The 27,781-nt window shown below is 35.0% G+C and overlaps 1 protein-coding gene across 4 annotated transcripts in view; it reads left to right on the forward strand.

The window, feature by feature from the left end:
- Positions 1-27,781, forward strand: part of LOC106879043 (prolow-density lipoprotein receptor-related protein 1) — a 315,430-nt gene that overhangs the window by 264,586 nt on the left and 23,063 nt on the right. For all 4 annotated transcript variants that reach the window (XM_089340178.1, XM_089340176.1, XM_089340175.1 and 1 more), the window contains 15 exons: positions 1,060-1,170; positions 1,576-1,689; positions 3,775-3,888; positions 7,090-7,230; positions 8,377-8,499; positions 9,915-10,046; positions 12,258-12,346; positions 15,296-15,439; positions 16,973-17,175; positions 17,282-17,505; positions 20,495-20,674; positions 22,046-22,241; positions 24,005-24,115; positions 25,728-25,832; positions 27,304-27,443. In XM_089340178.1, the coding sequence (XP_089196304.1) occupies positions 1,060-1,170; positions 1,576-1,689; positions 3,775-3,888; positions 7,090-7,230; positions 8,377-8,499; positions 9,915-10,046; positions 12,258-12,346; positions 15,296-15,439; positions 16,973-17,175; positions 17,282-17,505; positions 20,495-20,674; positions 22,046-22,241; positions 24,005-24,115; positions 25,728-25,832; positions 27,304-27,443 (2,127 nt within the window). The remainder of the gene's footprint in view (positions 1-1,059; positions 1,171-1,575; positions 1,690-3,774; positions 3,889-7,089; positions 7,231-8,376; positions 8,500-9,914; positions 10,047-12,257; positions 12,347-15,295; positions 15,440-16,972; positions 17,176-17,281; positions 17,506-20,494; positions 20,675-22,045; positions 22,242-24,004; positions 24,116-25,727; positions 25,833-27,303; positions 27,444-27,781) is intronic.

A 27,781-nucleotide genomic window follows, 5' to 3' on the forward strand; every position in this document is an offset into this window, starting at 1 on the left:
CTGGGTGTTTTTTATGTGGCACCAGCACCAGTGCTTTTAGCGTGGCACCAACATCTTAAAATTTCTGACATCATGCCAAAATTTTTAAATCTTGCAGACAAAATACTTGGTTACATTTCTTCTGGCTTTATGTTCTGAGTTAAAATTCTGTCAAAGTTGACTTTGCCTTTCATCCTTTCAGAGTTGATAAAATAAATACCATCTGAGCATTGAGGTTGATGGAATTGACTCACCCTCTCCCACTAAAAGCTTGCTGGCTTTTTGCTAAAATTGAATATTATTATTATATACTTCAGGTGGCATGTTAACAGAATCATTAATATATCAAACAAAATGTTTAGCAGTTATTTCTTCTGTTTCTTTTCATTCTGAGTCCAAATCTTGCCAAGGTCGACTTAGCTTTTTATCCTTTTGGGCTCAATGAAATAAAGTGCCAGTCAAGTATTGGAGTTGATGTAGTTGACTAGCCTCCATCCCCTCAATTTCAGGCCTCATACCTGTAGTAGAAAGGGTGGCAAGCAGTGATCCTGAAGTTGTGTCGCACAATATTTGTGACAGCATCAAATCATCTGAAGTTCTAGGATTTGTCAAACGCATGCACCAAGATTGGTTTGAGGAAAATGATTTTCAAATTAAACCTCACCTAGAAACTATGCACAAAAGATACAAGACACAGATCTCAGACAAAAACTCACCAATACTCAGATCTTTATATATCTCCCCCAAGAAAACAACACAGAAAAAACTGCATAGGATAAAAAGTTCTTGGTGGGCAAAAAAGCCAAAGAATTGGAACAGGCTGCTCACTCTCACAACTTGAGAGCATTGTATGACAATCTGAAAGGTGTATTTGGTCGGAAATAAAAAAGGGTGGTACAGAACTTATTCTTTCTAATGACAGACAAAACTCTTCAGTAGCAAAGATACCAGAGTATGGTTGCTTTGTCATTTTCTGAGCCCTTTTCTGGAATGTGCCTATATCATCTTTTTTCTATTGTCAGTCCATAGTGTTGGCATAGCTTCCAGTGTATATAAGTCTCCTTCTTCTTCTGTGTTTAGATTCCTGTGATACATTGTTCTCCTGCAATAACTCGGGCAGCTGCATTCCTAATGAGTGGGTCTGCGATGGCAATATAAACTGCGATAATGGATTTGATGAGCAACATTGTGGTAGGTGACTTTTTAAAAATTTTTATTGGGGGGGGGGGTTGTTGTTTAGCCCTAGGTCAAGTACTGGGGTTGATGTAATCAACTAGCTCTTCCCATCAAAATTGCTAGCCGAGTGTTAAAATTTGAAACCATCATTATTACTCTGTGTGAATGCGAGTATTGATGGGTCACATAAAACAAAAACAAAACATTCATTGTCTCTTTATTCCAAGGTTGATTCTGTCTATTTCTCCTTAAGAGGTCAATAGGATATGTATTAGACTGATACCAGTACTAATCAACTAAAACCTTTGAAATTGGTGCCCTAGTATGGCCAGAGTCCAATGATGACTAGAAAATAATAATGATGAAATAATAATGATGAAATAATCCATAAATATTAAATTGTTTCTTTTTTTGTGTCAGAATGTTCTGATGACCATTGGAAATGTAATAATGGGCAATGTATTCCTGTGTCTTGGAAATGTGATGGCGCCAAAGACTGTGAAGATGGATCCGATGAAACATTAATTACATGTAGTAAGTGATTTCAAAATTAATAAAAAAAAGTTTATTATTATTATTCATGTTAACCTCTCATCTTTATGCCTAATGAAAGAGCTGCTTCAACCATAGAAAAAAACACAAAAAACCTGTTCAATTCTATCGCATGTCTTCAACCTTATAACTGACAAACTCTTACCATATCTCTTTAAAAGGTTATTAATGGCCAATTCTTATAGTCCTTAGTTTTGGGGGATTTTTTTTTTCCTTTCATGTTGAATTTATGGACAAACCCAGGAAGACATGGGATGAGGTGGTGAAATATGGAGGCGATGACAAGTAACTGAGACTTTTGACAATTTGCTGTGCTTGAGAGGGCATGTCAAGCTAAGCGAAATTGTAGTCATGGTCAGTGTTGGTGACACATGAAATGCAGCCATGCTGGTGATGTGTAAAAACCACCTGTGCCATTGACACATAAAGCACCCATGCCAATGACATGTAGAAGACACCCATGCTGATGACATCTAAAAACACCTGTGTTGGTCGCATGTAACAGTCACCCAGTACTCTCTAGGCAGTGATTGTCATGAGGAAGGGCGTCTAGCTGTAGAAACCAAACCAAAGCTGACTGGAGCTTGGTGCAGTTCTCCGGCTTACCAGTTCCAGTCAAACCATCTAACCCATGCCAGCATGGAAAATGGGCATTAAATGATGATGATGATGACCTCTTGACATTTGTCATCTGACTTCTTGACATTTGTCATCATTTGATTATTCTTAATCGCTTTAAAGCATAGACTGGGAGTATTTTATCTTGCCATCAGATCCTAGTCATTTCTCTGCTGTGCTGAATTCAATTCCTTCAACAGGGAAGCTATCTGTGATAGACATGTAATCCTTTTGATACTTGCCCATCTTAGACTAACCAACCCAGGTTCTATAATTTAAATTCCCTATTTTAAAGGTTTTAAGGTGGTCTAAATTGTTCCATCAAAATTTCATGTTAATTTATGTTTAATAATGACAATGATTTTTTACTAAATTCTTCATTATTTTCTAAACTGAAACAGCTACAGAAATATGGGAACAAAAAGATTAAATATTATATGATTTGATCTGTTTGTGTTCTGTAGTTTGCTTGAGATTGCACCCAAGTACCATCATTCAAACTTTGTTATAAAGTGATCTGATATAAACCAAGTTTAGAACATAATTTCATATTATGTTCTAAACTTCTGCTTAATGCTAAAGTTATTTTACTAAATTCTTCATTATTTTTTTAATTAATTAATTGAAGGAAGTCTTCTTTATGTATTAAAAAATAATTTATTTGTTACATTAATAGAAAAGCTGTTTATGCAATACAATTAATGGAAACATTTAGATGAAACGGCATAATATGACACGTACAAAAAGTATTTCTTAGAAATTCAACATTTGGGCTAATTTTTACATATCAAGTGCATATTCAGGTACTGTGGTATGTCTTCTTCAATCATTCCAGGTTGAATATGCAGCTGTGAAAATAGCTATTAGGAAAGTGTACACCATGTCCAAGACACTGAATATGGTGAGAGTGGAGAACATCATGGCAACTCTGATGTCTGTGACACTTTGCGAAATTGGCAACAAATTTGACTGTATTTATAGTCTGTGTTCACCGAAAGTCTAGACAAGCCACTAAACTATCACTTGAACAACAGTTGTTCATTGGATAACAATTGGATTTGCACACATGATCGAATTGTGATTTCTAAGTGGCAAAATGCAAGATAGCAGTGTAATTTCTAAAGAAATATGTTTATATGAGAATTAACCAATGCTGGTTGAGTTTCTCTCAATCTCTTAAAATACTAAAGAAACCAGAGATGCAGTTTAACTGTATCAGTCCTAATCTCATCATTATCAGCATCTTGGAAGGTATTTCTTACCAGTCTTGTGCCAGTTTTCTATTCTGGTGATACAGAAAGGAATTAGCTAAATGTGATGTTTTTTTCATATCTTCTTTCACTGCATTGTTACACCAAATCAGTAACAAATAAAAACGCTTCTACATAAACAGCATCTTTACACCATTTAAAGTATATTTTCTTGCTTTTTTGTTTTTTTCTCTTTTAGCTAACACCACTTGTCAACCTTCGGATTTCACTTGCTCTGATAACATTTGTATCCGGAACATTGCTGTATGTGACGGGGATGTTGATTGTCCTGATGGATCGGATGAAGTCGGCTGTAAGTTAGAATATTATCTTTTTACCTCATGTTTTGACTTGATTTATTTAGTTGCTTATGAAGTTAACCTCATCTGAGGGCTAGAACTGGACAGTGATGGGGGTTTGTCTAAATAAGGTTGTTATTAAATGGGCCAAATAACTGTTACGTGTAGGTAATTAATTAAATTGTGCAATAAATATTTTTAGTTTCTCAAAATGTGACACCACATGACCCAGTGGTCTCATGTACATAAAGTTGCAGGTTTAATTCCTGGACTGGAATTATAGTTTTGGTCAAAGCACTCTGTAAGTTAGAATATTATCTTTTTACCTCATGTTTTGACTTGATTTATTTAGTTGCTTATGAAGTTAACCTCATCTGAGGGCTAGAACTGGACAGTGATGGGGGTTTGTCTAAATAAGGTTGTTATTAAATGGGCCAAATAACTGTTACGTGTAGGTAATTAATTAAATTGTGCAATAAATATTTTTAGTTTCTCAAAATGTGACACCACATGACCCAGTGGTCTCATGTACATAAAGTTGCAGGTTTAATTCCTGGACTGGAATTATAGTTTTGGTCAAAGCACTCTGTAAGTTAGAATATTATCTTTTTACCTCATGTTTTGACTTGATTTATTTAGTTGCTTATGAAGTTAACCTCATCTGAGGGCTAGAACTGGACAGTGATGGGGGTTTGTCTAAATAAGGTTGTTATTAAATGGGCCAAATAACTGTTACGTGTAGGTAATTAATTAAATTGTGCAATAAATATTTTTAGTTTCTCAAAATGTGACACCACATGACCCAGTGGTCTCATGTACATAAAGTTGCAGGTTTAATTCCTGGACTGGAATTATAGTTTTGGTCAAAGCACTCTGTAAGTTAGAATATTATCTTTTTACCTCATGTTTTGACTTGATTTATTTAGTTGCTTATGAAGTTAACCTCATCTGAGGGCTAGAACTGGACAGTGATGGGGGTTTGTCTAAATAAGGTTGTTATTAAATGGGCCAAATAACTGTTACGTGTAGGTAATTAATTAAATTGTGCAATAAATATTTTTAGTTTCTCAAAATGTGACACCACATGACCCAGTGGTCTCATGTACATAAAGTTGCAGGTTTAATTCCTGGACTGGAATTATAGTTTTGGTCAAAGCACTCTGTTTGGCATTGCCCAGATCACTCAGCTAAAAGCAACACATCTGCTGCAGAATAGTGCTATGTAGATTTTTCGTCTCTAAATCTTTCAAAAGTAATATATCAATGGTATTTTGATGGTTGCAGCACTCAAAGATGATGGGTTTTCTAACAGCTCATATAAGAAAGATAAGATGTCATCGTCATTATAAACTTGTGCCTGTGTGTATGTATGTGGTGAGTATGTGTGTGTGTGTGTATATATATATATATCTGTAAAAATATGTGATAATTATTCGGAAAGATGAAGGCAGGTGAAGGAACAACAAGCAGGTGTATTAGTCTAATGCTTGGGAAAAAAGGAAAAGTCTTTGACATTTTGGGCCTACACTCTTCAACAGAAAGGATAAAGAGGGAAAATAATGGAGAGAGAAAAACACACACACGTGTATTTTTTTTTTTTTATGCCTTTTAACCCTCCAACACGGAGTATAGGCCACTTATAATTGAATTCCATGTCGCATAATTTTTCACTTCTGTACTTATACTCTACCATGAATGTCCCCCTTTCTCTAGTTCCTATCGTGTTGATCTACGCCACAAGTTTTTAGGTCTACCCCTCTTTCTATATCCATCCGGATTCCACTGTAAAGCACTTTTCGCTGCATTTGGTGTGTCCTTTCTAATTGTGCTACCAATCCACTTCCACTTTTTCTTAAATATTTGCTCCCTAATCGAAACTTGATTCATTCTTTGCCCTAGCTCCATATTGCTTATGTGTTCGGGCCATCTAATTTTAAGTATACTATGCAAGCACCTGTTGATGAATGATTGTATTTGCTTATTTGACTTAACTGTTGTTCGCCATGTCTCAGCCCCATACAATAACACACATGTATATATATCATATATATATATAATATTGTAACATACATATATAATTAGGTGACAAGCTTTCACATGGAATCTGTTTACTAAATTCTATTCCCAAAACATTGGTCAACCTTATGCTGAGTTAAAAGATGCTCCCCAAAGTGTAACACTGGGATTACACCTGGAATGACACAGTGGTAAAGTAGTTTGTTTAGGCCACACAGCCATGTCTGCTCCTACCTAATCCAAAAACATTTTCATTAGCTAGAAACAGCAGTCAAATCTCCCCCAGCTCACACCCATTTTCTAAAATTAAAAAAAAATGATCACATTGGACAATATAGTTCTAAATACATTGTATCAAAAAGACAAAACAAACATTAGGATGGTCACATCTGGAATGATTTTGATCAGAGATCACCTTGATCGAGGCTGACCTAGAACTCTACAGCAGTCAATGCCATTACCACCACTACTAAACACTTAACAAAATCAAACTAATGAGGTAGTGACCCTCAGTATAGTTGCCCACTTTGCTAAAAATAGCAGTTGCTCCTGGGCCATATTCTATCATCTTAACACTTTACCTATCCAAAGCATTTTCATAAGTCTGTCCTAAATGTCCATGCTTGTTTTCAAACTTTTAATCATCCCTTCTTTCACATGTTTTGAGTAATATAAAGCTTCCCTTTCATAAGTCCCAAGTTACTCTGATGGTTTGAAAAATATTGGGAATGTGTATCATATGTGATACACAGGACAAGCAAAGAGATAATAGAAATAAAAGGAATGCAGTGGATAATGTAGTTCTAAATACATGAAAGTGAAAATTAAGAGAATATTAGACGTCATTGTAAGGTCTTTATTTATTAGCTGTGCTTGATGAGAGCTGATCTGGAGCTAAGCATCACTGTTTAACCTTTTAGCATCTAAACCAGCCATATCCAGCTGAAATATTCTACCCGATTTATGTTCAAACCAGGCAGACGGATGTCATTCTAAAAATAAACAAGCACATCATTGAAATGTTTAAGCTATAAGAAAATGTATGATGAATTCAAAATAATGTAAATAAATATAAGTATGACATTTGACAATAATCTGAAAAATTAATTGCATTAAAAAATATATGGTCTGTGTTTTTAAAAAGATATTTTAAAATTATTTACTTTTCTTGTTTTGCTTCTCTCTCATTTCTTGTACAGGTAATAAAGTGACACCACATTACAACTGTAAGATTACAGACTTTAAATGTATCAAGAGTTCTGGCTGTATTCCTATGGCACACATCTGTAACAAAGTCAAAGACTGCCTTGATGGTTCCGATGAGCTTGAAAGTATTTGCTGTAGGTGTCTGGGATTTTTTTTTTTTTTTTGTTCCTTAATTCTTTGGTCTTGACTTGATGTAGCTAAGAGGTTGTTTGAAAAATTATTGTTTTAATTTAAATATTAGAAAGCATAACTGTGAGAGAAATATAACTATGTTAGTACATTCTTTCTATGTTTTTGTTGTGTGAAAAAAAGTGGTGGAGAGTCTTCCAACAGACTGTTTCACAGTTTGTTAATTGCTCTTCAGAGATATATGCCCTGTTTCCTTCCTTAATTATTCACTCATTTGTCTAATCCATGCTTAGCATGGATTAGACAAACTTATATTATTGAGGCAGTGCTTTTCCGTTTTGACAGCCAAATGCCCTTCCTGTTGCTAACCCTTACCTGTTTTTCAAGTAAAGCATCTCATATTCTTCACATCTTCAAAAGTACAGAGCCAACAGATCTGTTGACATGAAATCATTGCTGGTTTCACTGATTGTGCTTCATATTAAGCACTCAGGATGTAAACATTGGCACACCCACATAACAGGCCCCTTTCTCCTACATTCACTCACAAGTCATTGGTGGACCCAGGGCTGTACCTTAAACCCCATGCCTGTGAAGTGAACTTCTTAATCAAAGCAGTCATACATTCTACAATTTATTTTATTTCTTTTATTTTTTAATTTTTATTTGTTTCGGTTATTAAATTGTGGCCATTTCTGAGCCACCACCTTGGAGAATTATTTATTTTTATTTTAAACCTAGTACTTATTCTATCAGTCTCTTTTGCCAAACCATTAAGTTACAGGGATGTAAACAGACCAACAGTGGTTGGGGACAAATACGCATGCACGACAGGTTTCTTTCAGTTTCTGTCTACCAAATCTGCTCACAAGACTTTGGTCAGCTTGAGGATATATATAGTAGAAGACATTTGCCCAAGGTGCTATTTGGGAAGCACTTCCCTGAGAACTACATTAAAGCTATGCCCCACCACTTGCACATTAATTTCACGAGCAGGCTGTCCTGTTGATCATATTAACTGGGACACTTGTCAGCATAACCAATAGAGAGCCAAGATATCTTTATAAGAAATCAGTATTATGTCAGTTGTTTCTTTCTTTATTTTTATTGCTCTCTGTTTTGTATTTTTATTATTATTTTTCCTCCCTCAGCTACTGCAGAAAGTTGTTCCATATCCAATACCTGTGCCCAGATATGTGAGAAATACTCCGTTGGCTTCAAATGCAGTTGTAACCCTGGGACTAAACTTGCCAATGATGGTGTCTCTTGCATAGGTATGTGAAATAAATTCCGTTTTTTAAATACTGTCTTCATTTTAAAGCATTGCCTTTTTTTGTTGTCCATCCACCAACACCCCATTCTCCCACTGTTAACTGTAATTACTTGGCTGCCTTCACTTGTAAGCAAATATGACCCTTGTAGCTTGTATAATGCTTTTGATAATTGGTTAAATTACCTATTTAGCCACAAGTAAACCTTTCTTGGCCCTCTCACACTTGATCCAGAGCAACAGCAAAAGATGTGACAGCTGGAGAGAGAGAGACACACACACACAGACACACAGAAAGTAGGAAGCAGCAGCACTTGGCTGCTACACATTTTCAACTGAGCAGGCAGGAGAAATGTGAAATGATGTACCTTGCTCAAGAACACACTGTGCTGCTCAGTCCGGGAGCCGATTACCCTATCCCAATGGTTCTCAACCAGGGTCCCTATAAGATTTTGTTATCTGCAATAAATTGGTTATACTTCTACAATGCACAAAATATTTTAACAATTTTTTAATACAATTCCTAATAATATTTGATTATAAAAAATATGAATTTTTAAACATCAAATGGCTTTGAAGACCCATCTGAGTAAAATAGGAATCAAAGGAGGTCCACGGTTGAGAAACACTGCCCTTGAAAAACACTTGGCCGTTTGATAAGGGCAAATGAAAAACTGAAATGCTGAAAATCATTCTGCTGGATAATTCTTCCTCCTCCCTTGTAACTGTTGCATTTGTTGTTGCTATCAAGTTGAATTCCTCCCTCTCCACTATTATCTAATGAATTGAGGCCCTCCACCAACCTTAGTTGCTCCAAATTTAGACATCCTAATTGGCTCCAGTTTCTACCATCATATCACAAGTCAGGCTCTCCACAACCAAGTTTCCCCACACATTGATAATCCTTTTAGGGTCCCCACTGCTGCTATCATTTAATAACAGTGAGTCTCAAACTTATTTTGTCAAGGAACTCTTTATATGATTTTCAAGAACTAGAACTCACACCTGCATAATAGTCACACACATCCCAGCCACCTTAGTTTTAATAAGACATTAGATTTGGCAAAAGTTGTTTTAAGGAGAGAATTTATTCAGATTTTAAAAACAACAATGTATAATGATTTTTTATGTCATTTTATGGTATAAAATAAATCTTGATTAAAAGTCCCTTGTAGGACCCCAAAATATTTTCATGGAACCCACTTTGAGAAACACTGATCAGAAGTGCTCAGGAAATCTTCCAGTTATACTTGCCTGACATGGAAACATTATCTTCAGTGAGTTCCATTAAATGGATTAAAAGACACCAAATTGACATATGCCAACATGAAATCAGTGTCTTCAGTACCCTTATCACCCTCCACCTCCATCACCTATTTCCATTGACAGCTTCATTTTGACTTCTTATTTCAATTTCAGATGTAAATGAATGTCAACTGTATGGCTATTGTCCACAACTCTGCACCAACTTTTACGGTGGTTATAACTGTTCGTGTGAGAAAAACTTTGTTCCAACGTATGAAAACCACCGGTTTGAATGCAAAGCCAATGGTAAGAGTTTATTGCATGATCCTTTAACATTCAGATAACTCTGTCAAATGTAATTCTTATTTAATCTCTTTGTTTTCAGTTGATCATATATTATCTTATCGCCTCAATATTTCAATCATGTGATTGTTTATCTTTAGAGTGACATGATAGGGTAGGTGTGAGAACCAGATCTCACTTGTTTGAATATAGAACAGGTAGAATATTTGGGCCGGATATGGCCAGTTTGAATGCTGAAGGGTTAAGCTTTTTAATAACCAACCTGTCCAAGACTGCTCTGGATCTATGGATAAAGTAATCTAATTTAAAACCTTAACAAAGTTATTTTACCAAATTCTTCATTATTTTCAAAATGAATTGCAACAAAGACACTGTGTATTTCTTCAGAAATACAGTAACAAAATGCTGATAGTCTGTGTGATCTGTAACTCATCTGAGATCACTCCTGGTTCTATTACATAAAATTTCAAGTTAATTTATGTTCAAAACCCCAGCTTAATAATGACAAAGTAATCTTACTAAATTCTTCGTGATTTTCAAAATTAATTGAAACAAGGGCAGTGTGTTTTAATAGAAATATGGTAACAATAGGATTAACTCTTTTTATAACCGTATTTTTTGATGTGTTTGTTAATTAACTTTGAAAGTAATCTTGAAAGTAAAACATTTAATTATGCACTTTTACATTGTTTAAATCCCATGAAGTTTCCTTTTTATTGTTTGGGGCAAGGGTCAATAAAATAAGTACCCATTAAGTACAGAAGATAATTATAAGATTACGGTGTTTTTTTTTCTATTTTATCCATTCACCCTTAATGAAGAAATATTTTTTTAAGTCATAGCCAGTGCTGTTGATACATGAAAGGCATCCATGCCAGTGAAATGTTAACAGCACCCATGCCGGTGACACATGAACAGTATCCATTCTGGTGACACATTAAAGGCACCCATTCTGGTGACATGCAAAAGACACCCAGTACACTCTGTGGAGTGGTTAGCATTAGAAAGGAATTTCAGGCATAGAAACCAAGCCAAAACAGACTGCAGCTCTCTGGCTTACCAGTCCCAGTCAAACCATCTAACCCATGCCAGCATGGAAAATAGGCAGTAAATGATGATGATGATATATATTTACACCATACAGTTTGATCACCCTCCAGTCATCATTAGTCATCTTTTCCCTGTATATGTACAAAGTACCTGACAAGGTTTGACCTAGGAATTATAAGCATTTTTCTCAACCAAAGATAACAAGCACTCTTATCCTACTAGGTTACACCTTTTAACAGGAGGTTGAAAAAGAGAACACTCACAAGGGAGTATGACCTGGTGACATGTACCATGCTTTTGGTAAGTGTTTCAGGAGTGCTGGTCCCACATGAAAAGTACTGATGATGGAACCACATGAAAAGCACCCAGTACACTCTGTAAAATAGTTGGTGTTAGGAAGGGCATCCAGCTGTAGAAATCAAGCCAAAACAAACTATGAAACCTGGTGTGGCCCCTGACCTTACCAGTTCCTGTCAAGCCATTCAATACATGCCAGCATGGAAAATGGATGTAAAATGCTAATAATGATGTGTCTATATAGTTGTGAGTAGACATAGACACCTTCTCAACCCTCCCATCCTTGACTCAGCAGAACATTAAAAACGTGACAACTGGAGTGTGAGATGGAATGGGTTGCACCAGTACTCAGCTGGTATTCATTTTCAGTTGAGTATACTGGTACTGTGTGAAATGAAGTGTTTTACTCAAGGACACAGCACGCTGCCCAGGATAGGGATTGAACCTACAATTTTATGATTGTAGGCTGCATGCATTCACAAAGAAGAGGATAATAGACTGAATAAAATTATTTAAATGTATCATAAACTTTTAGTAACAGTCAGATATTATAGCAATCAGGAATAACACAATAAGTAGGTGATAATTAGAGATTAAACCAAATGAAATGTGGAAGACACTTGGACAAGACACCATGCAGTGACATTAAACCCAAAACCACATGTTTAGGAAGCATACCTCTTTACAATTCAGCTATGTCTGTGTCTGTTGCTTAATAACATTTTCTTCTAACACAATCTTACTTGGTAACAATTCAAAATAGCCTTCAAATATGAAAACAAAAATCCTCCAGGTGATCTTATCTGTAACAATGTAATGATTACCTTAATCTGATTTTTAATTTAATTCCTTCTCTTGTCCTTGTAGGCGAAGATGCTTTCTTATTGATAGCTGAAGAGAACACCCTTCATGTCAGTAGCCCATCGAGGGACATTGAGAAACTCAGAGTTTGGACAGTCAGTAACTGCTTTTAACTTTTATTTCTTTCCATTTTTTTTTAATGTATTCATTGTTCAGTTTTTCTTAAAAACATTTTGACCTTCTTGTTTCCAGCATTTTGGTGGCCATGTAATTAAGGGTATTCGGCTCATGATTGTAAGGCCAGGAGTTTGATAGGCCAAAGCACATAGTGTCCTTCAGCAAGACACTGTATTTAACATGGCTCCAGTTCACTCAGATGGCAAAAATGAGTTGTACTTGTAATTCAAAGGGCCATCCTTGTCACGTTCTATGTCATGCTGATTCTCTCTGAGAACCATGTATCTATGGAGTGCTCAGCCACTTGTACATTAATTTCACAAGCAAACTGTTCCATTGATTTGAGCAACTAGAAACCTTATCATCATAACTGACAAAGAATTTGTCTCTTTGAAGTTCCTGTCAGTAAGATTGATGAATTCTTTAGAGCAGCATTTGCCAACAAAGATTCCTCAAGATGTTGTTGGAGGTTCTGTAAAATAATAGAAAGAAATAGATACAGTGTATGTAATTGAAACAGCATTAAATTAGAAGTCTTCAGTGTACTGTACTTAAGGTATATACACCATTAAAAGGCATGATGCTTGACATTTGTCTGAGAGAAAATCTCTTCAAAGACATGTTGTGTTACAAACCCTATATATATATGTGTGTGTGCATACACACACACATAAATATTGGAGCAAGGCAAACATCATTTCAACAGTGACCCCTAAGAACACCAGATGCATTTTGGTCTTTTCAGGCCTTGTTATTCATGTATACCTGTTTGTCACATGTCTGAATGAAGTTTGTTTCCTCTGATCTACAAGGAACAGATAAATAATTATACATTCACTGATGTTGCAAAAAGTTTGCTGGACTTTATAAACTTGGTGAATGCAATTAAAACAAAATTAAATTAAAATAACCATCTGCAAAAAATTTCAAGAAATGAACAAGGAAAGCAAAAGGAAAGTCCCTTCAGCTAAATGGGTGGAGTATTTGAAAGATGGGGAGGGGTGGTTTTCTACTGGGTATTGCAGAGTTAAAGTTTGATAGAAAGGCAAGCACAGATGCCTTGCTATAGTGAAGATACATGGCTACCCTGTATTATATAAAGGTAGGTGGGAATACACAATGGATTTCTGTGAAATTTCTAACTACTAGTTGCAGCTAAGTTATGAGTCAATTATTGTTCACGTTTGTGCTTTTTTATTTTTTATTCAGGAGAGAAAGGCAGTACTAAGGACCTCTTACAGAGCCTTCAATGCTAGTAAGAAGGGAGGATAGGTGCAGGCTGTGTGGTAAGAAGCTTGCTTCCCAACAACATGGTTGCGGGTTTAGTCCCCACTGCATGACACTTTGGGCAAGTGTCTTCTACTATAGCCTTGGGCCGACTAAATCCTTGTGAGTGGATTTGGTAGACAAATTGAAAGAAGCCTATTGTGTGTGTGTGTCTTTGTGTCTGTATTTGTCCCCTACCACTGCTTGACAACCAGTGTTGGTGTTTACATTCCTGTAACTTAGCAGTTCAGCAGTTCTGTAAAGGCCCACTTTTGCTTTTTATTCCATTTATCCATGCATATCATATATATTGTATGATATCTTATATATGAAAATATCCTCATATATCCTTCCTCTCTCATTTTCATCACTGACAATGTTTATGCAAGTAAAATTTAAACAGATCCCAACACAAATAACTCTCTAAAACTAGTCCCCCCCCCCAATCTTTTTTGTATCCTGGACCAGGTGATATGCATGTACAAAACTCAATAAAGTGCATTATATGTAATTTAGTTATTCCATATATATCTATCTGTTGGTGCACCATGATATCTCCATCCCCACTGCCTTCTCACTAGTATTCGAGGCTCTGTAAAAGGTCCTTAATACTGCTCAAAGAACAAATGTGAACAGTAATTGACTCATAATGTACCTGCAACTAATAAAGCAGTTGTTGTTGTTTGTATTTTACACCTGTTTTTCAATGCTGGCATGGGTTAGATGTGTGCATATTCTTCAGACATTGCTTCACAACTGGAAAAGACTTCCTGGCTCTAACTTTTACCTGTTTTACAATTAATGGATGTTTTTTTTTAATTATTTTTATTACATCTTTCAAAGCACTGAGCTAGTGACTGGTTTGTTGACAAGGAATGTGAAAACAAATATCACTGTTTAAGTCAGCATATAATGTAAATATATGCACACATATATATTATCAGTCTGTACGTTAGGTATAAAAGCACACTCAGTATAAGAAATAAAGTAGGCATATTTTTTTATATTCACGTGATCACGTGACCGACCAGATTATCAGATGTTGTTCCACATCGTTGGTCACAATGTGCTTTGCATCATTTTAGTTGTCAATGCCACCCAACTGGCTAGGCAAGCAGGCCAACATTCTTCCCAAAAGGAAAGAATCATGTGGTTTCAAGTTCAGTCTATGGTATGACACCTACTGTAAGCCTTTAACCAACCAATGTCTTGTAGGTGAATTTGATAGATGGAAACTGCATGGAAGCCCATTATATATATATATTTATTATGTGTGTGTACATATAAATTTGTGTGTATTTGTTTGTCTCTCCCTCCCCCACTGCTTGACAACCAGACTTATAAATAGATATTAGGGTTTATTTGTTTGACTAAACTCTTCAAGAAAGTACCCCAGCATGGCCACAGTTCAATGACTGAAACTAATAAAAAGAAAGATACACATGCATACCTAGACACAAATAAACTTCATAAATCACATTATAATTTGTCAAATAAATACCCAAATAAATAAACCAACATTTTCTGTCAAATGGATGAACGTCATGGCTTGTTTCATTTTCTGTTTCTGTTTTTCCCTTCAAAAACTTTGACAAATTCCATTCAATCGAATATTTACACTGAAACTATTCTGCTTATTCTTATATTTGTTTATTTTCCAGCACAAAAAAGGAGAGAAAATTTCCAGTATTCAACTCGACATCGATGCAAATGTCGTTTTCATGTTGCTGAATGGCCAGATTACGAAAATGAGTCTTCCTGTTGTTAACATCCAGAAAAGAGATACTCACCAGTTAAACGCACATGTGAGTTTGCTGCTCAATAAATGTCTAACGATATCAATTAACTCCTAAACTCATATTTGACATCATAAAGCACCAGTCAGAGACAGCAAAGAGTGAAGCCAACAGACTCTATGGCATGACTAAGTCCTTTAGCATTTAGACTACTTTGTCGAATGTGATGTTTATTTATTCACATTGTTTTGAGTTAACCCTTTAGCATTTACAGTATTTTGTCAAATGAAATTGTTTTTTTATTCACATTATTTTGAATTAATCATGATGATATTGTAGGATTTGTGTGAGAGGCCAGATCTGGCCAGTTTGAACATAAAACAGATGGAATACTTTGGCTGGATATGGCCGGTTTAAATGCTAAAAGGATAATCTTGCCCAAGAAAAGGCTATCAAATAGTTGTTTGTTACTTTATTAATTTTTTTACATGTAGACTTATTTTGTCAGTAGATGTTGAAATAACAATAATTTGCAATTATCATCATTGTTTAAACATCCATGTTCTAAGCTGGCTTAGGTTGGATGGTTTGACAAAATCTGATAGGTCCGGGACTGCTTTGTGCTCTAGTGTCTTGTTCTGATGCCCTTCCTAACACCAACAACTTTCAAGCAGGTACCAACTGCGTTTTTGTGCTACCAGAACTAGTGAGGTCACCATACAGCTTGCAAGACTATGAACTAGAAGGGCTTTATACTAGGAAATGAAAGGTTGAAGTACAAGAGAAGAGGTCACATTTTCAATAAAAGCAGGAATATATATTGGTATTGTATTATATCACTATGTTGCAGTAATATATCAAATCGCATCCTGAAAATTTCCACTTTCGCTATCAAAATACTGTTCCTCATTGGACAAAAATTCAAAATCCTCTATATATTCATCCAAATACAACTCAGTGTTATTTTCTTTTTTTTTTCCTTCTTTCTTTTATATTTTGCAAGTTTTTAGTATAAATCCTTCTAAGTTGTAACTGTTGCTTGTTGAAGCCATATCAGTAGCTACAAAAACAAAATGGATTTCCATTTCAAATGTTAAAAAGAAAAGAAAATGTTTTTAGCATTTATAATCTTATTTAGACTGAAATTGCTTTATCTCGCATTTGAAAGAGTTTGATGATGATGTTTATTATCTAGTTTGTGAAATGACATCATTGTGTAAGCCTCATAGACTGGATCTAGCTGGTTTGAACATAGAACAGAATATTTGGAAATAATTGGTTTAAATCCTAAAGGATTAAACTACATATCTAGAAATTGGTACTTTTTATGTCAAAAAGAGTCTATTTATATGCTCTATAAAATTAGTGTGTTATAGAGGGCACTAGCAATACAGACAAAACATTAAATATCTAACGGTGGCAAAAATAATGAAATATCTTAGTCTTTCACCCTTTATTACACATTCCTCTCATCATTCATGCTTCTCACTCTGTGAAGAGACCAGTGAACAGACACACCTCATACTCTCACAGTGAGAGGGCGCTTTAATGTATGTCTCATTCTTTCTCTTATTCGCTCTCTCTTTCTCTCTCACATACTAGGATGTTAAACCTGTTACCTTGAAATTCTACAGACCAGTTGAACCAGTTGATCTTGCCATAGACTGGGTTGATAAACACATCTACTGGACTGACCATGCTGTTCGAGGGATCCGCATGGCTGATTATAATGGTACCTACATGCATACCTTTACCAGAAGCAGATACTTGAGTCCTTATGCCATTGCTGTTGATCCAATACACAAGTAAGTCACCCATTTCTGATTTTTTTTTTTTCTAATGGTTAATTATTTATTTATTTTAGATTAACTTGATGGACGGCTTTCTATTTTTCTTTCTTCTTGCTTTTAGGAAAATATTTTGGACTAACCATGACCATTTTCCTCAGATTGAAAGTTGTGACTTGGATGGACATAATCGTAAAGTTTTGGTTTACAAGAATATTAAGCGGCCTTCAGGTCTGGCTTTAGACATTCCCAACCGCCGACTCTACTGGGCTGACATAGCAACTAAGACAATTGGAACCGTGGACATTGATGGTAATGATCAACAGCAAGTTGCTAAATTCATTCAAGGTAAAATGACCGTTTTTTTTTTTTGTGGGTGGGGGTGTATTATCCTGTCTTTATTTTATGTTATTAAATTGGTGTTTGGGACAGAAATGAACTTAGTTTTAGAAATGATTAAATAAGATTACTTTAAAATGAGAGGTTTTTGCACCCCAGAATTACAGGTGGTTGTCTCAAGTGGATTGGTATCAAAAAAGTTAAATTAAATAAAATAATTGAGTGTTATCAGGTAAGTTATAATGAGTTTATCAAATAAAGGCTTTCTTTGGAGAATGCTATTGCATTTAAGGTTGCATTGAGTAAGTAGGGTTTGGCTCAATGTTATCCTAAACCCTTTAAATTTCTTTCTGGTCAAGATGTATTATGACTCACTTCTTTCATATTACATTTTGTAAACAATTTAGTCATCATTATTTTAACAGATTTCCAGTGAATCTCCAACTGGTTCACTGCATTTAAAATGATTAAAAATAACACAGTAACATTGGTACCAATCCAGTAGAACAATTACCATCAGGTATTTTTGTTCAAAAGTACCAGTTGTATCAGTTTTGTCATCATCACTGCTAGCTCTCTGCCATCATCACTGCCATATGCCAGCTCCCTGGACCTCCCTCTGTGGTCATCATGTCTTCGCAATCTCAGAAGGTCTCCAAATGCCATGTGCATTATCCCTTCCAAACCCAACAAGAAAAAAAAAAGTTGCAGTCTTGTACATTTACTTAGTGATTCATTCATCTTTATTATGACAAGTAGAGTGAAGAATATATTTCGCTAATGAGATCAGAACAAGTTTGAAACATTTACAGTTAGTAATATCAGTGTTTGCCAGGAAATTAGAGACATTTAACAGCTTATCAAATATTTTGGATTTAATTTTTACTTCATGTTATTTTTAATTAATTTTTGTTTTGTTTTTATTAATGCTCCAAGAGAAATATAACTTTTGTTGCTGACAGTTATGCAAGGACTTACTCTTCCTCGTACCATATACAAACATATATATGTATATATATCTATATATATATATATATATATATATATATATATATATATATAAAATATACAAGAATAAGGGCAGGGAATCGTCAATTAATAATAGAATTGATAATTAACAATTTTGCCAAGCAGTTCAGTATGAAAAAACCTTTATCGGTAAAACCATTTATCATCATAAATATACAGGGATTAGCATTGAGTTGCTTCTCCAACATACTGAAAATTTAGAAATAGCAGTCAAAGAACTACTGATTCTAAACTACAAATTTTTCTCTAAATGGATGGCGATATTTATGGCACACATGTGTGCCATAAATATCGCCATCCATTTAGAGAAAAATTTGTAGTTTAGAATCAGTAGTTCTTTGACTGCTATTTCTAAATTTTCAGTATGTTGGAGAAGCAACTCAATGCTAATCCCTGTATATTTATGATATATATATATATATATATATATATATATATATATATATATATATATATAGGCATGGCTGTGTGATAAGAAGCTTGCTTCCCAACCACATGGCTTCTGGTTCAGTCCCACTGTGTGGCACCTTGGGCAAGTGTCTTCTACAATAGCCTCGGGCCGACCAAAGCCTTGTGAGTGGATTTGGTAGACAGAAACTGAAAGAAGCCCATCATATACATCTATAATATAAACTCTGTTCTGTCTGTGTGTGTGTAAAAGATTATAATGGCTGTATTTTTCAACTGATTTTCTCCAAACTGGGAACATACATTACTTATGCTTGAGGGATGGTTTTAGACATAAAATTCCACACATAATGAGTAATGGGGTCCCTGGGGGCAGAAAACACCCATTCCTGGGTAACATGGAGAAGAGAGGTATCTCTTTGTGAAGTAACCTTCAGGAATTGTCTCCCTTATATCCATTGGTCATAAAAATTTTTTGTTAATATTTACTTCCGGGTTTTCTAGCATCAGTGACGTCTATCTATGTCTCTCTATCCATCTCTCTCTCTCTCTCTCTCTCTCTCTCTCTCTCTCTCTCTCTATATATATATATATATATATATATATATATATATATATATATATATATATGTATCCGTTTATATCTTATCTGTCTAACTAGCTAGCTCTCTCTCTTCCCCTCTCCCTATATCTCAATCACTCTCTATTGTTTCCATATTCATTTTTCAGATGCTATTGTTTTCATTTTAAGTTCAATTGCTATTGTTTTCACTCTAAGTTTTCAATCACTATTTACAGACAGCGACAAATTACTGACAGAAAGAAGTTCACAATTACTGATGAAAGTAATTTCATACATAATTTACTGACAAAAGTAACTTCTTAAATTTCACTTCAATCCATATGCTTTGTTAAATTTGCCTACAAATTTCTCATTTACTTTTGGAACATTTTGTGTTTTTTTGTTGTTGACGGAATTACTGATCACTTAAATCCGCACACTTTGTTAATTTCCCTAAAAAAATTTTATTTACTCTTACAACGGTTTTGTGTTTTTCTGTTGTTAACAGCATTTTTCTGGTTCCTTCAATACTGGCTCTTTGGTTCTCTGACAAATTTCACTTCAACCCGTACAATTCTTTATTTTTTCATAAAAATTTCTTATTTACTTTCTCCTGTCGTATTAAGAAATATAATTTCCATTACCCAGTTATTTTCATTGTTTACTATCTTCTGCACCCATGTATTGCTATATACATATATAACCATACCTAGAAGGAAAGTGTCAAATTTGTCTACAATGTCGAGGTCAGCCAAACAAATGTCTCTGTCCAAGGAAAGAGAGACAGCTGCAGAAAGAGAAGCATACCAAGAAATGAACAGACTGTGCACACCAAAATCAGCCTTTCATTGTTTATAATCTGTACCTGTTTTTTTGGTTACGAAATAAGCTACACAAAACGTGTTTTTGAATTATGTGTATTTACTTTATATTCATATATGAATTGAAAACTTTCTTTTAACATTTCAGTTAATGTCTATGTTCCACTTTTAATTCCAGTTGCTGGTGGACCTTACAAACTTGATGTATTCGAAAATCACATTTATGTTGTGATGAGTAAGAATCTAAATGTCATAAAAATGGACAAGTTTTCAACAGGCAACCCAAAGACTGTTCTACGTAAAGACATGATGTTTATTGGAGATATTAAAGTTGTCCAACAATTCAAACAAAGAGTTGGTGAGTTATAGTTATTATTGGTGTTGTTATTGATGTTTTTGTTGTTTCACCCCAGGTCAGAGTTGATTGGTGCAGACCCATGACCAAAGCCATTTCAGCTGTCACATCACCAATACTTCATATTGTTCTAAGACCATGGCAAAGTTTTTCCCAAGAATGTTTTCTGCAGGAAGAACATATAGCTCAGTGCTGGTTACCAGGTTAAGTTACCTGCACATATCTATAAAATCTGCATCAACGTATCTTGTCTGACCCATCCAACCATAGAAAAGAAAATCAATCAGTGTGGTATGTTACCTGGTTACTCTAGCAGACTCACTCACAAGTGATAACTGATCCTTGTTAATAATCTGAAGTAGATTGATAATGGAATTAATTTGTAATTTAAATGAGTCTACTTTGAGCCAATGGGTCTCTGAGACCAAAACTTATTCAGGTTTCTGAGGTGTTTTGAGGCAACGGGAAATTTAAGATTCCTCTCCAGTTATGACACTAATTCATTGCAGGGTTCACCATCTTCCCATCTACCACTGCTATTCATTTTCTGCTGTGTGGACTGGAGCAATAAAGTGACAAGAAATGTCTTACTCAAGGACATGGTGTGTTATCTAATTCAAAAATTGAACCAATGATCTGATGATTCATGAGCTCAACATGCTAACCACATGATTGAGTGCCTTCACTTGTAATTTACTACTACTACTACAACTAATAATAATAATAATAACAATAATGGACTCTCCTGTCGAAGATGACGTATGAGTGTTCAGCTCTTGCCAAACGACCTGCACAAATGATTTGTTTATAGTGATTAAATGTATGTGTTGTACATTAGCTCACTCCTTCCATCAAATTGATGGTGCCCAAACAGGTGCATGGTGTCAGGTGTCAAAAGTGATCACAGAGCAACGTGAAATGAAGTGTTTTGCTCTGCGATGCACCAACTAATCTAGGAAATGAAACAGTGATCTCGCAATCATGTGTGCAACACCCTAACTACTAGGCGATGCGTCCTCATAATAATAATAATCCTTTTTACTAAAGGTACAAGGCCTGAAATTTGTGGGGAGGGGTAAATCAAATACATTGACCTCAGTACTCAACTGGTACTTATTTTATCCACCCAGAAAGGATGAAAGGCAAAGTCACCCATGGCAGAATTTGAACTCAGAATATGAAGACAGACAAAATACTGCTAAGCATTTTGCCCAGTGTGCTAACGATTCTGCCAGTTCGCTGCCTTCAATAATAATGATAATAATAATTAAAAAATTATAGAGACTGGTTTCTAAATTTGTTCTTGTTTGTTTTATTTTGTTTTTCCCATTCTTCAATCAATGTTAATTATGATTTTTTTAAATTTGGTTTTAGTGAAATCCAAATGCAAGAAAAACACTTGTAAAAAATACGAAATGTGTGTCACAAATCCTGATGAGTCGACAGCTTGCATCTGTGCCGATTCACATCTATCAAGGAATGGTATCTGTTTCCGAAAGCCCATCTCGAGCTGTATGTTTGATGCCGATTGCTTTAATAATGGCACATGTGATGAGAATTTCAAATGTATGTAAGTAGGATCATACAAATTTTTCCGCTGACTGTTCTCAACTGAAAAATTTTGCAATTTATGCATTGTGTTTTTTTTTATTGCTTTTGTAGTTTGCTTTTTTTTTTTTTAAGGGATTTTTAAGGGCTGCAAGGGATTTTAGTCATGCGATTATTAACCCTTATTCAGTTTAATCCTTTTTTTATGTGTTCTCTGTGTATTGAAATGCATTGGTATCGATATAATGGAACACAACTGGACATGCTGGTTTACACTGGAAAACCTAAACACAAGCGCGTGCACACACACATAACTGGTTTCTAGCACTGCTGCAGAAGACATTTGTCCAGTGTCACACTGTTGAATCAAATCTGGAACCAAATAGTTAACCCTGTTATATACAGTACCTTTATAGACAGAAAAGTGAGAATTGACCAGACAGACTGATTTCCATCCTGTGTTGGGATTTTGTCGCTGGTTCAGTACACCCTTTGACTTTCCACAGAGACACAGCTTTTCAACCCATTACTGTTAAGAAATTATATAAATCAAATAGATTAATTTGCATAGATAATGGATTCTTTACAGCTGGTTTCATTTATAAACATTTAAAGATGGGTTTTGAATGAAATCCTTATACAGGATCAAAACTAATCCAGCACAGCTGATTACTGTTTTTGTCTATCCACAAAGATATTGTATATAGAGACTTGATGCTTACAATGTATGTACCTATATTTACAGAAATTTTCTCTAAAATTATCTTATGTTTTTTACAAGTGGGTACCTGTAGAAACTGGAGTGGATATTATTCCATTTTATGATAAATTATTGAGGCAGGTTGTATTGGAAAGGAGCAATTGAAATAAAATACAGGTTCCACTGTATCCATTAAAAACAATATACACACACAGGGAGAGAGAGAGAGAGTTTATACACAGGCAATCAAACTCAATCTGCAGCCATCTAAATGGTTTGTTCATTTCCATTAGCTGCTATTGTGCTTTCACTATGTCTGTATTTCTGGAAGTTCTGGTATTTAGTTAGCTGAGCCTGTAATGCATTCTTTAAGTCTGCATTTCTCATTTCCATGAAATATACACATAGTGAGAGAAGTACCATAACAGTTAATTGCCTCTAATGTACATGTCAAGAGGATGGACAAACAGAAAGATGGTAACACACTATATTATATATTAATAGAGTTTATAAAACAAATTCAGAAAGATAGAAAAAAAAAATAGTAGAAGACCTTAAAAAAGTAAAATATCTGAAGAGACAGATTTAAGATTAATGGACAGAATGTGTTGCTGTATTTAGTTACATCAATTTTTGTCCTAAGTTCAAATTTCATCAAAGTCAACTTGGCTTTCTTTCCATTCACTTTGGGTCAGTAAATATCAGTGAAGTGCTGGGATTTAGACTTAAATCAGCCATTCCCTCTTTCTCTCCTCTGTTCTACCACCAAAATTTAAATTGTACCAATGTTTGAAAAAAATCATTATTAATTGCCCTCAGAAAAAAAACAGGTAAGTAATGGTGGTGGAGAGGGTTAGTAGAATGCCACTTGGACACAAGCCTTGGGCTTGAACAACTCTGGTTGGATCACCATGACAAAGATGGGCTTGAACAAAAGCCAAAACCACTGTGATTCCAGGATACAACGTTGATGGTGGGTCCAAAAATTGCATCCTTCAGTTGTATAAAGAATTCTTTTTTGTTTTTGTAATTACATCCAAACTGTGTGGCATTTCATTTATATTTTTGCATTACTTTCTCTCCAGATGTAATCCTTCATACAATGGGAGCCACTGTCAGAATTATCGTTGCAAAAATGCCTGTTATAATGGTAAATGTATTGACCCAATGAGCAGTAATGAGGAACCAACTTGCAGGTAACACCTTTGTTTTCACACACACACACACACAAACTCTTTCTCCCTCTCTCTCTCTCCTATTTGTTAGTCTCTCTCTCATCAGAGCTGTTGTGAGACTGCAGCTACCAGCTCAAAAACTGCCCAAGAAACACTGTGTGACATAATGGTGCCTCTGCAGCTCCATCCAGTGAGACATGTTAGCTACACATGGTCAGTAGACCTGTTAGAAATAGCAACCAAATCTCCTGCTAATCACAGCAGTTGGTCATGTTGTGACATCATTGATCGTAGACCTTCATGTGTCGGAACCCCACTTAATGAGAACACTAAATCACAAAATGGATGATTATGACCTTTTACATTTATGAATTCTTACTAAAAACATTCATTACAATGTTTTAGTAAGAATTCATAAATGGAAAAGGTCATAATTTTCCACTTTGTGATTTAGTGTTCTCATTAAGTGGGGTTGTGATACATGAAGGTCTACAATTAATGATGTGGCAGCATGACCAACTGCCCTCTTTTGCATATCAGATGAATTATTTTCCATTTTAAAGACAATAGATGTGATTAGAGGGAGATTTGGTTGCTATTTCTAACAGGTTTACTGACCAGTGTTTTACTTCTGATTTCCATGCTAGCATGGGTTGGATGGGTTTTTTTTTTATCTGAAGCAGTGGTTTACAGCCAGATATCCTTCCTGTTGCCAACTGTTTTAGTTTCTCCTTAGGACATGCTGGAGCATGGCATGTCTCTATTTCTTCTCACTCTGGAATGTACATTCAATATGAATAAGTATATTTCTACATTCATAACACTTGTTGATCTTCTTTAGTCCCAGATCAGCTCTGATTAAGCAGACCTATGATCAAAGATATTCCAGCCATGACCATCCCACCTTATACTTTTTCAAGGAGAAACATCCAGCATCACCTGTTATTTTAATAGATGAAGGAAACTTTGATGTTATTTCTATCAAGTTGCATGATCATGTTAGAAGCTTCACCATCAACATCATCATGATTTAACATCCACATTCCATGCTGGCCATGAGTTGGACACTTTGACAGGAACTGACGGGTCCAAGAACTGCATCATGCCCCAATGTCTACTTCAGCATGGTTTCTGTAATTGGATGCATTTCCTAATGCCAACCACTTTACAGAATGTAATGGGTGTTTTTCTCTTGCTACCAGGACTATTGTGGTTGCCATGTAGCTTGCAAGACTACAACCCCTAAAAGGTAGGGAGTCATTTTTATGCTAGGAGATGAGGAGTTAAGCTATGAGTGTGTGGGGCAGAGCAAGCTCTTTCAGAAGAGCTGTTTCATTACATTTATTATAGGGGAGAGCAAATGAAGGGACGTAGTTGATGTCTTTTTCATTAGCTTGACTCTTATTAATATTTAACTCTTTACCTTTCAATCTGGCCATATTCAGTCCAAATATTCAACTGATCAGATCTGATCTCTCACACCTATCCTACAATGTCATTCAAAAAATATACAAACATACTGTTGAAATCTTGAAGTGACAAGATAAATTCAAAACAATGTGAATAAATAAGCAATACATTTGAGGAAGAAATCTGAATGCTAAAGGAATGATTAAAACTTTTATATTACCAGTTGTCTGCCTGGGTACTCTGGGGCCCGCTGTGAACATTACATTTGCACAAATTATTGCCTCAATGGTGGTACTTGTATTCCCAACAATAATGAAAGAAGATGCAAGTAAGTACTTTAAATTTTCATTTTTTCATTTTTATAACTGTTTTCAGTCTTTTTATGATGACGACCAAGCTGAAGCACTGATTTGATTACTATTGAATCCCAGTCTTTATATTTGTCAATTTCTATTTACCAACTGATTAAGTCCACCTTGGCATAAATGTGATGCAATTCAAACTCTAACTAAATACCACAAGGTGTATTTTCATTTCTGAATGTTCTAATTAAACGACCTTGCTGATTTTTTTTTTTTTTTTTTTGTGATTTTACATCCATTTTTGCATACTAGCATGGGTTAGATGAATATATAAATATATATCTATATAAATAAAATTCTGTCTGTCCATCTAGGAGCCATGTATCTCAGTCTATATTTGATCTACATAGACTTATACCTTTTTGGCATCAGGGTGATCCCAGGGTTGAAAATCTGACCTTCATTTGGTTCTTGAACATCCAGCATTGGGATCTTATGTAAGAGCAATTGGGCTGCTATATCTAGCAGGTAAAGCAACTTTGAGAGGTTTCAAATGGTTTACAAGAGTTACTTCACTTAGCTATAATAATAAACACAACATTGTGTCAAAAACTTACCCAAATTTTTTTAATTTAATACCAAAACTTTGTGACAGTTACCTCCGTTACCTACAATAATAAATGCAACATTCTGTCTGTCAACCAAGAATGTTGTTCATCCTGCTGCTTTACAGTGATCTCCAAATGTCACAGTGATACAAGATTCTCCAAATGTGATACTCTGTGATATAAATCTGAGATGGTAGGAGGATACCAATAAATGTTTTATTATTATTGCACTTTTCAATTTTGGGACGAAGGTCCAATTAGCTCTCCGCAAACACTAGCTTAAAAACCCACACAGAGTGCAGCTTTTAAGCTAGTATATATATATATATATATATATATATATATATATATATATATATATATATATATATCCGAGATTGTATGATTGTGTACAGAATATATTAATTAATGAAATTGAAATTTTAGTTTGATTTTCACATTTTATTATTTACAATTTTTACAATCTTGCAATATTGTAATAATAGAATATTATATATATATTGTGATAAAACTAGGTCTTTCTTGCGTTACACAATTATCAGGTTTATAGAGTATTAATAGTGACAGTCATGTTCTACAATTGACAACTGTGAATAACAGTTGTTAATTGTGGAACAGTGATGGAGGACAAACACAGGCACAATGGCCTTTTTCCAGTTTCCATCTACCAAATCCACTCGCAAAGCTTTAGATGGTTCAAGGCTATAGCAGAAGACACTTACCCAAGGTGCAGTGGAACTGAACCTGGAACCATGTGGTGTATGGTTTGGAAGCAAGCTTCTTATCACACAGCGACACCTGTGCCTATATAAAAAAAATAATAATCTTAAAAAATACTTTGTACCTTTGCATCCTTTTTTCCTCTCTTATTGACCCATTTCATTTTCAGTTGCCATCCTGACTATAACGGTAGCCGATGTGAGAACTTACGTAACAACGACTGGTGTGCCAAGTATTGTTTAAATAAAGGTGCCTGTGAAAAGGATAGATTTAATAATACTGTTTGTCGATGTCAAGAAGGATTTACAGGTAACTTGCCCCTACTTCTCTCTCTCTCTTTCTGTCCATATTGTTATAAAATGCGAGTCTGGTGGTGAGGGAGGTAAACATTTTGATATTTGTACTTCATTTCTTTAACCTTTTAATGAGCCATATTTGGCTCAATTATTCTCTCTGTTTTATGTTCAAACCAGCCAGATCTGGACCCTCACATTTACCCTATACATTTATCATTCTAAAAATAGACAATCCCATCATCAAAAATTTGAAGCTATGAGATAATGCATGATTAATTCAAAGCAATATGAATAAATAAGAAGTACATTTGACAGACTAACCTGAATGCTGAAGGGTTAAAACTTTGAACA

This window comes from Octopus bimaculoides, chromosome 23 (genome assembly GCF_046866305.1).
Source record: "Octopus bimaculoides isolate indiv1 chromosome 23, ASM4686630v1, whole genome shotgun sequence".
Classification (NCBI taxonomy): Eukaryota; Metazoa; Mollusca; class Cephalopoda; order Octopoda; family Octopodidae; genus Octopus; species Octopus bimaculoides.